This window comes from Nipponia nippon, unplaced genomic scaffold (genome assembly GCF_047370975.1).
Source record: "Nipponia nippon isolate SJK-2023a ecotype South Korea unplaced genomic scaffold, ASM4737097v1 scaffold_21, whole genome shotgun sequence".
Taxonomy (NCBI): Eukaryota; Metazoa; Chordata; class Aves; order Pelecaniformes; family Threskiornithidae; genus Nipponia; species Nipponia nippon.
Genome location: NW_028262338.1, coordinates 3,447,465 through 3,457,855, shown reverse-complemented (window position 1 = coordinate 3,457,855; position 10,391 = coordinate 3,447,465). Strand labels below are relative to the sequence as shown.

Sequence of the window (10,391 nt, the reverse complement as noted above, 5' to 3'; positions counted from 1 at the left end):
GTCTGGTAGAAATCACTGAATTTTTTTTTTAAGTGGGTATTTTTTACGGAACTATTTAATCTGCAGACATATAGTCAAGATCAATTGTGATCTGCATTGCAAATGAATGAATCAGATTACTAAACCAATCACTAAACTGTGGCAATATATACTGGCACAGACTAGTACGTGGCACAGAAAATAATCTTAAAATCATTAGCCATAGAAATAAATTAGAATTCTTCAGGGCCTTTTGCTGTTGTTAATGTCAAATGAAAAACAGAAAGAAAAGAATGTTTGAATGAGAAAATGTGTAGCAGAACCATACCAAATACCAGTCTGCGAGTGTTTGGCCTGATGGACTATGTCTATTTAAAAAAAGCTAACCTTCCCAGAGCAAAGGATTCTAAATTAAATATATTGCATTTGTCTCTGTCTGTATTTTTTAATATATTTAATAATTTGTTGTAAATTATCAGCCATTCCTTTCAGTAAGAAAACTGCATTTTAGGAAAAATCCCGATGTGATGCAAAAAAAGAAGAAACGATGATACCCTGAACATTTCCTGCTTCTTTTTTGCGGGGGACAGAAATGGCTGGTTTTGTTTATATGCTTTAATCAAGTCACTTACTTAAAATTAAATAAAAAAAGCATGGAGAAGATTCAGCCCTCTCTAAGCAGCGTGGCAAATGAATGGATCCAATTGTGAATGCATTGCCTGTAGCAACAGATCTATTCACATAATCCAAAGCAACAGCAAATTCAGGAAGTTGGTTTTATTCCACCTAGCAGAAAATGAGACAGACTGGAGCTGGAAACTGTATATTAATACTGCAGGGAGGTCTCAGTACTGTACCTTGTGAGGCAGACCTAAAACCCTTCTTTAATTCAGCTTCCACCGAAAACAGCAAGAATTTTGTTGTTATCGTCCATGGAAGCAAGTCTGAATTTCATGGCACAACTTCCTCCTGTCGATGCCTGTCACACAAGCATCTTCACTCTGTCATTTCCCCCTCCCATGTAAAGATAAAGGAACGGTACAAAAGCTCCTAAATAAATTAACACTCCTTAATGCAGCTTTGTCCTTTGGACTACGACTCTGACGTAGTCTGGGGTAGTTTCACAATCTAACATTCTTACTCGCTGTGTTAAATCTCAGAGGAGTTTTGTCAGGTATTAGTCTAGGAATCCATTAATTCTTTAGCTAGACCTATTTTTTTCCCCATAAAATAATCAGGCTATAGTTGACAGAAATCGGATATAGAAATGCAATTGCCTGTCTCGCAGAGATTAAAATGATTCAGCTGATGATTAAATAAGGTACAAATAGTCACATGGCTGCAGTGTGCAGCTGAGCACACAGCTGAGCAAGCGCTCCCTGCCTACCTCCTGGTACAAGCCTTGTGCTCTCAACTTCTGCCCGTGCTCATCCGTCGACACAGAAAGCAGATCCAGGCCGGAGGGAAATGGGGGTTTCTGCCTAAGAAGAAACACACTCGCTCCGGACAAGCTGGAAGCTGGCTCATTGCTGCAGAAGCCACAAGCTCTCGCTCACACTTAGTGACATATGCTGTCCATAAATTACGCTCAGCTCTTGAACTATTTAACTTATTAACCTCATTTCTGCATGTCTTTGCATACCTTAGCGGCACAGCCTCTGCAACGGCCCGTCACCTGGAGCGGGATTCACAGTCATTGCTAGAGCTGACGCTCTGCTCACAGGGTCAAGGTCTTTCAAGGGTATGCAAGAGCTTCCTCTTACCTTTTCAACTCGTATTGGCGAGCTGCTTCTGGCTCTTCGGCATTGTATTGTATGTAATTGTATGGCATCAGAAAGTCTCCCAAATTTTCCACATTATAATTTATGGCTGACTTGTTTCACCCCCGAGTCACCATTTCATTCCCTATTCCTCAGTCCTGGGAATTCCTCTGTTTTGATCTGTCCCTCTGCTCTCCTTTTAAATCCTTTCTGTTCCCTGTCTTCTCTGTGTATCATCACCAGCACTTCTGTTCTGCTCCTGGTATGTTTTGTGACTTTTCCTTTCTTTTAGACTATGGCTATAGAGAAATGATTCTATTTCTTCACAGGGTAAAGGACAAAAAATTGGGTTAAGGCATACGCCAGGACTGAGGCAATCATTAGGGGACTGGGTCATCTGAGCCAGCTTTTCAAGAGCGATCCATTTGACTTTCAGAAGTGCCAGCCACCAGCATCAGTTGTGAGGGCAAGAGAACAAGAAACTCCATTTAAAACCATTTTCCATTTTGATTTTGCTTCATTCTCCAATCATTAATGAAGGTATTTTGTACAAAAGCATATGGTTCAGTGACGGTATCATATTCAACTGCGATAGTTCATGTACAAAGAAATTACTCCTCCTGACCCAATTAGATTGTCGCAACTGTTTCTTGACCCCACTGCTAGAAGGTGAATCCAGCTAGGAATATACCCAATTCATTTTTCCATTCCAAGCCTAAAGCAGCTTCCTTTTCCAGAGGAATTCTACCAGTTTGGGCCTCTTCTTTGGGGCTACCAGGCTTCACATGGGATTTTTTGCAATGTGGGTGATGGAGCAGCAGGAAAACATGAATAATTTCACACAAACTGCTCAAGCCCTGTATCATCTGTTAACCAGAATAAAAACGACATGGACTTTTGATTGCCGTGTTGTTCAGAGCAGGGGAGGGCAAGGCAAAAATTCTTCCTACTGTGTTAAAACATCAAACAGCAGTGTGTCCAATAAAAATTTCGAGCTTTTTGGGTACAACATTCATAAATGCTGTCAGCTGGCTATAGCAGCAGTCCCCACTGCCTCCCCTCCATCACACTTTATTTATTGTTACTTAATCCTCCTTCCTCCCCATTGCCACTGACTCCAGAAGTATCTTGTGAAGCCTGAACTAATACAGGTTGCTGAGTTTTACCCTGGGCTCTGTTTGGCTCCATGCTGTACAGTACCACTGCTCAGCTTTAGGAGGACAAGGATTACAGATGCTTCTCTTGCTTGGGCCTCTCTTAGGTTTCATTAGTGACAAAAGCTTGTTGCTCTCTGACTGCATACGATGCAAAGGCGTACGTGCACGCCGCCTGCAACAGGCTCTGTAACCCACGCCATACAACCTCACCAGTTTCTGCCCAAGACAGCAGCTCACGTACCTACAGCGTCACCTTTTAGGAAAACGACCCCTCTCGATCTAGTGCCAGGGAATGCACCGTCCTTTGGTGTGAGTTATTGCAGCGGACGGCTCCCAGCATTGCTTATTTCTGTTCTGCATTTGTTCAGCTTCAGTTTACAGTGATTAGCATCAATTACACCTTTCCCTCTGAAGTTAAGAAGCTGGCTGCATTAGAACAGATTTTACCCACGCAGATACTTGTAGACATTGTTCAGGTCACTTTATGTGCCTAATTTGGATAATCTCCGTATCGACCTTCTTCTGTCTCTGGTTTACATGGCGTGTTTTCCTCACTAACCCTGAATTATTCCTTTAGCTCTAGAAAGAGAATGTCTTGGATCAGACTCTGTCTTTGCAGCACTTGAACTGAAGAAGTAAAATACCTGTCTATGTTAATTTAACAGTGTTTGCTATCACAGACTCCACCTGTTGTCTGCACCAGTGGTTAGCAAAAATGGGATTCGTCTCATTCAACTGGAAACTGAGACAACTCTGTTCTCTAAATTTAATTTCTTTGAACCTTTATAGGCACCTGCAGAGCGGGATTCCCCCTTTCTGGGGTACCTGAGCAATCTGTCCCTTCGGACGCAGCTGTAACCACCTGAACACCATTTCTTTGGCCTTCTGGATTGCAGCAGCGTCCTTGGGTTCTTCCGCTCTCAGCAACCTTCCAGCGCTTTCCAAAGCAGAATGGAACTGCGGGCTGCTGCCCGGGTCTGAAAACCGCCTCAGCCCCACAGGCCTTGGTTTGGGTATTTTAAGAGGCACAGATAGAGCAGCATCATGATGGCTTCGCCCATGTTTATTGACTCCTGATTTATAAATGTATGAAATCAATGCTACATTGAATTACATCCATGCAATTTGTGAATTGCTGGCTGTAAAATGGTAATATTCTTGTAATCTGTCACAGACTGTGTGACCTGAAGCTCCCACGTTCACTGAGGAAAGCCTTCCTTTCACTGGTGCTGTCACAATCTGAGAGTAAATTCTTTGGGAACTACTTCGATCTGCATTGTGCAAAGCCAAATATAGATTTACAGCAGCACTTAAATGCATTAACTACTGAACATCATGGCCTTTTCAGTCAGGAAGGGCTCCTCCGCCCGGCTGCGGGCACGGGAGAGGAAGGCAAGCCCGCCCACCGCCGCCTGCCAGGGGCCCACGGCCTCCGCGGAGGCTGCACCGACAAAATGGCGCCCACCGCGCCAGGCTCCCGCGGCCCCTGCCCAGGCGGGGCTCGCGCCAGGGGGCCCCGCCCCGCGTACGCCCCGCCCCAACGGCCGCCCCTGCTGCGGCCCCGCCCCGCCCCAACGGCCGCCCCGCCCCGCCCCGCCCCAACGGCCGGCCCCGGCGCCGTGCCGCTCCGCCCCTCGCCCCCGGCCGGCCCCGGCGCGGCGCGGCTCGGCACTGCCCCCTAGCCCCGGCCGGGCCCGCCGCCCCTCCCCGCGGCCCGCTCCCCGCTCCCCGCTCCCGGCGCCGCTCGGGAAGATGGCGCTGCGCGTCCAGGTCAGTGCAGCCGGTGCGGCATGGCAGGCGGGGCGGCGGGGGCCGCTGGGACCTGGCCTGGCCGCTGGGGCGCGACGGGCCGTGCGGGGCCGGGGCCGCGATGGGGCTGTCGTGGGGGGCGGCGGGCCGGGAGCTCGGGAGAGCGCAGGGAGGGAGGGGGGTCCTGAGGTGCGCGAGGGAGCCCTCGGGGGGGGGCGCGGGCGAGCGGGGCGGCCGAGCGGGGCAGGGGACCCTGGGGTGCGGAGGTTCGCCCCGGGCAGAGGGGCGAAAGGTGCCCGGGAGCTGCCCGGGGAGCGGCGGGCGGTGCTGAGGCGAGCTCCGGGGATCCCGCGGGCTCCGTCGGAGCGCTGGACCGAGGTCGCGGTCTCGGGTGGGCGGCGGGCTGGGCTGTGGAGGCCGAGGCTGGGGTCGGACGAGAGGGCCGGTACTCGGGGGATGCTGTGGAGGTCGGAGCCGTCGCGTCAGCGTGCGGTGCCGGCGTGCTGCTGGTACCTGCGGGGCTGGGTGGAGGTGGCGGGCGGCCGGCCTGCGCTGGGTGGCTTCCCACGCTTGGCGTGTGTCCGCTTGGGACGCTCCGTTTGTGGCTGCTCCGCGCCTGTGTGAGCGAGCCGCACCTGCTCTCCTGACGCCGCTTCTTCCCGAAGGCATCGGTGGGCTCCCTGCTCCGCTGCTTCCCTGAAAACCAGAGGCAGCCCCTCACCAGGACTTGTCCGAGATGCACATCGGCCACTGAAACTGTGTCTCAGACAACGGAGGAAGAAAGGGGGGGCAGGAAAAGGGCCCCAGAAGACGCTTGCTGAGGTGTTAAGCATCATCCGGAGTCCCTTGCGGTTGCACTGGATTGGTAGCAGCAAGCTTTGGCAGTGTTAGAAAGGCTGTTTTAGGCATTTATTTAAATACTTGGGCACCTGGCATGCTACATAAAAGGACCACTAAAATATCTTGTTATCACCTCATACCCAAATGGCTTTTTTTCTTTTTTCTTTTTTTTTTTTTTTTTTGACTGTGGCATTTCAGCAGTTATGCCCATCCTGTTGCTCTTGCATAGAGCTGGTAGAACTTTCTTAACAGAATGTTTTCAGTCAGAAAATGCTGATTAAAATCAAAATGTCTGTGGGAATTTGACAGTGTCAGCAAAACTTTAATCAGGAACCTACCTGGTTTCCTGCCAGTTTGCTTGGCTCCTTGGCTGCCTGCCTGGTGGGTTGCTGTGGAGCCGGGCCCCCAGCATATCTGGCCCTTGGCTCTCTCGCAGGCTAGTGGAAGAGCTGCCAGGGACTTCTGAGAGCTGGAGAGGTGGGACCAGAAGTATCTGGAGAACTTTATTTAGCTTATTCTTGAATATTATCAAAGTGTGACAAGCAGAAAAAAAAAATCACAGTGTCTAACCTTTTTCATTAGGATGTGAATCAGTTTCTTGGAAAAAGTTACACTTCTTTGTGATCAAAAATGCCACTTCTTATACAGGTCTGTTGCTACTCCTGAGTCACTTAAAGCAGCTAGCGTCTAACAGCTAGATCCTCTTCATTGACAGTATTGTTGTTTTCTTAGGAATCACCTTTCAGCTGTTGATAAGGATTTGAGTAAAGGAGGTATCTGAGGGCATCAGTTTCGCATGTTTTGTCTCACAATAAAAAAGGGATTGTGACAGTCTTCTGTTTGCTTGAAGAAAATATCTAACAGAGAGAGCTGGTTTATGACTTCTCATTGGTTTCGCCAAGTATTTTTTTCTCAATAAAGTTGAATAATATTTCTGTTGCTCAGCTGAGTTGCCATCATACACAAGATGGTTGTATTTGCTGATTTCAGGTTGTATTTTTTGCTTTCACTATCTGAATCAAGGAAGATCAGCACGTTTCCTCGGTGCTACACGTAAAATACAACCCAGAGAACATCTAACAAGTTCTTCAGCAGTGTGAGAATTCTGAGCAATTTCTGGCCATACCTCAAGCCTACCAATAAGAAACTTTGTCATAACCTTCTCCTGAGACCAAACATGTCCAGATAAAGCATTTCAAAGTGCTGAAGGTCATCAGTCTCAATATCCGATAAACCAGCTTTTCTCTGAAGATCATTATCTAGTTTTTGTTCAGGCTTGCTTTAAAAATTTATGGTGGGTTTCCCTCATTGTCCTTCAGAGGTTTGCTATTTTAATGCCAGGTGGTCTACAGATGATTTAGGCCTTGGTGATTGGGCTGATATCCCAGTTTTATTCTGGACTTTCTCAAAGTTGTTGTCAAGTTGGTCCATACTTGAAAGCCAAATTTCAGATCAAATAAAGGAGGGTCTTTAACTTTTGCTGGTTATGGCATGATGATTTGGTTCACGCTTCTCAGATTGTGTTGGAATTGTTCTATTATGGAAAGATGTATTATAGTTTATGTCTGAAAGCTATCTTTGCTAGATGTCCTTATTCCCATGTTTTACTCCAATTACGTGGTTTTTGTGTTGTGTTATATTTTCCCTAATGTGTATGCTTGCATTTTATGAGTCTTAATTTTCACTTTAATTGGCATGGATCTTGCTTCATTTAAAATTGCGTTACTGGGATTGTTACCTGTTCCTTATTTTTCCTCCACTCTCCCTGAACACAGTGGGGAGGGGAAACAAAAACAAAGGATGTCTCTATTGAGCTCAGGCTTTGAGGTATTTGATCTGTTCATTCCAGAAGCAAATGTGCTATTTCTTAGAATTTCTCCAAAGGAACAAGTACATGGCTACTTTTTGACTAAAAATCAGGGACTCTTAAAATGTCATTATTACTGAAATTCAGAAAAAGCTGATGAAAGCCAGAGACTCCGTATGCACAGCAACAACAAAAAATTGGGAAAAAGACCATGTGTTTTTTTATGATAAGAAGCGTGTCTCTAGGAAATGACATGCTTTGATTGGCAACCAAAGTACATTTGGTTTTGTCAAAGACACTATTACTGTCTTGGATTTTTAAAAGGCATTTGAGCTACGGTATAAGTGATGCTAGATTGTGCTGAACCACATCTTTTATTTCAAGTACAAAACATCTTTTTGGAAAGGCTGGTGAACAGGATTTTGACTCAAACTTTTAAATGAGACCAGTCATATCTGCATGTTCTCTTTTGCTCTTCTTTCTAGGCCACACTCAAGTCATGAAGTATTTACTGGGTGCCTTCTAATGACATAGCTGGTCCTTGGTGAGGGTTCCATAGCATCCACCAGGTTCCCAAAGCCTAAAACTTCTGATGGTGTAATGATTCCAAAATGTGCTCAAAGGGTTCCTCTCTCCTGTGAGACAGGAACTAGTAGATTTAAATCTTATCCCTCACATAGGAGAGGGCGATTCCCCCCTGCCCCTTCTTTACAAAAGAGAACTTTTTCAGCTTCTAAGTGGAGAGGAATTTTAGCTCTTCTGTTGCTCTATAGCTTCTGAATTGTCCAATCTTTCACTAATATTTGCATCAACAGATACAGACAAATGCGATTTTTTCCCAGGTGTAGTAATTTGATGAGTAATTACAGCTCTTAAAATGAAATTTGCCAGAAGTTTTCCAAGGAGCATAGCTCAAACTGTTCACTGTTCTCCATCTTTTCATCTCTCTTTGGAAAAGCTATGGAATTCCCATCTGAAGACTCAGAAAAACAGATGGATTGAACCATATAAAAAAAATCTTGGTAGCTGAGAGAATAAGAAATGGCAACTTAATTTTCAGAGTTATTTTTGGCTTCTTGTCGCAGAAAGCCTCTTATTTTTTGATAATTTAAATGTGACTCAACTGGAAAGCTTAGCGTAGGTAACAGTTCATGTTACTGGTATAGTATCTAGGTTTATAAACCCTTAAAGAAATCTTACGTGGTTGAAAAGTCTTCATGGAAGCTTCAATTGTGTTCTTTCCTGACAGAGTCTGGCAGAACTAGAAGTACTATGTAACCACCTGTATGAAGGAACTGATCTAGCACAGCGAATGCAAGCTGAGAAGGTACTCTTGGAGCTTATTGATAGCCCAGAATGTCTTAGCCAATGCCAGCTTTTATTAGAACAAGGAACAGTAAGTATCTGAAAGATGTGTTATCCATAAATGTAATTATGCATGTGGAAGCTCACATACGTTTCTCAGTCATGGGCCTTTACCATGTCGGTACAATAAAGGCAAAATGCTTTTCCGTTTTTTGTACATATTCTGTTCCATAAATGATTCTAGAATTTTTTTCATTTGGAGGTGGTCTTTGTAGATGTGACAATACCTTGCATTAGAGATGTCAGGGACAAAAAGGGAAAGCATCTTAACTGTCAGTACTTTCGGAAGGGTTGTAATCAGGGGTTGTGTCATCTGTAGGGCAGTGTTGGGACACAGTGTGGTATAACCTGGTGTTTGAACATCACTTTGTTCTTGTTTCTAGCTGTTAGTGACAATGAAAAAAAAACTGTATTAAAAAAATCCTTAAACTGCTTATCTGTTGTCTGTTAGTTTAAACCGTTCTCTTATCATTACTCAGTTTCAGTTTTGGTGTTTAATTTTGTGGTTAACTATAAAGTGATAGGGGAGTTGATTTTGATTTGATAGTCCAAGCCAAGTCCAGTATAATTCTTGCTGTGTTTTTCGAATCATTCAAAAATAGAGAGAAAGAAAAAGAGGAAACACATTGGAAAATATCTTTGATCCAGGGCTGGACCTGTGGTAATCATCTCATGGTTCTGAATTATGAAGTGATTTAAAAACAGGTTTCAAAACTAAAGAACTCCACTGACTTTTAGATGAATGGTTTCCATCAAAAGGGATGATATTTTTAGGTCTCCACTATTTTATTAGTGTTTTGTAATTTATGTTTATTTATAATGAAACAAAGATGATACTAAAATACATCTTTTATAAATTTTTGGTACACTTAACAAACATAACCAGAACCTGATAACCAATCTTGGTTTATTGATTATTTATCAGGTTTTGACTTACTGTCCCTGCCTTTAATTAGCCTACTTTTGAATACTATCTTTTGATGTGTTTTTGTAGACGTCCTATGCTCAACTTCTAGCAGCAACGTGCCTGTCTAAGCTTGTAAGCAGGGCATCTCCATTACCTATCGAACAAAGGATTGACATTCGTAAGTAACATTTGTGGCTAAAATTTCATTATATTAGTTGGATCTAAAACTTCATGTTAGCACAGTAACCATTCAGTGGATAGTCTCTTTTTTTCTCTAGTTCACTCCATTTACCAAGCCTGTTATTCATAAGGTAGTCATTGTGAGAGGGTGAACGTGAAGGGGATTGTGAGCTCTTTCATAACTTCTCTGCAATTAGCTCACAAATAACACTTCCTAGTTTTAAAATTAAAATAAATAAATACGTTAGCTCAGATTACTTCATGTTTAAAAAAAAAAATACTCATTTTTCAGGGTAGACTTTGTATTTATCCCACAAGACACTAAAGAGATTTAGTTCATGTTTGTAAAGGATGAAAGTTGCAGATATTGCTAGTACACCTGCCAGTCACTTACATGTAATATTGCTCATGATCAGCTCTTAACATTTGTAAAAGTTATGCCAGGGCAGGTTCTTACTTGCAGGATTAAGATCCTACAAAATTTTCCTTACTTTTTAGGATCTGTGTTAACATCATTGCTATATCCTAAAAGAGTAAGCAAGTATGTGTTAGGTCTTTAATAGTGAAAGGCTTTGCACGAGGAGAGTGCTTTGATTTGGATTTTTAGAAAATCTGCACTGGTTTATTGGTTCTGTGGATAGTAGTAC

General features: G+C 44.1%; 1 protein-coding gene and 1 long non-coding RNA gene across 2 annotated transcripts in view; one reads left to right on the top strand and one right to left on the bottom strand.

Annotated features, from left to right (window-relative positions):
* Nucleotides 1-1,502, bottom strand: part of LOC148055534 (uncharacterized) — a 45,780-nt gene extending 44,278 nt beyond the window's left edge. Inside the window, exon 1 of the long non-coding RNA XR_015705319.1 lies at nt 1,367-1,502. This is a non-coding gene — a long non-coding RNA (uncharacterized LOC148055534). The remainder of the gene's footprint in view (nt 1-1,366) is intronic.
* Nucleotides 1,503-4,546: 3,044 nt separating this feature from the next.
* The window catches only part of RANBP17 (RAN binding protein 17), a 163,292-nt gene continuing 157,447 nt past the window's right edge, over nt 4,547-10,391 (top strand). The window contains exons 1-3 of the mRNA XM_087760196.1: nt 4,547-4,666; nt 8,542-8,688; nt 9,652-9,742. Of these exons, the coding sequence (XP_087616322.1) occupies nt 4,649-4,666; nt 8,542-8,688; nt 9,652-9,742 (256 nt within the window). The 5' untranslated portion in view covers nt 4,547-4,648. The remainder of the gene's footprint in view (nt 4,667-8,541; nt 8,689-9,651; nt 9,743-10,391) is intronic.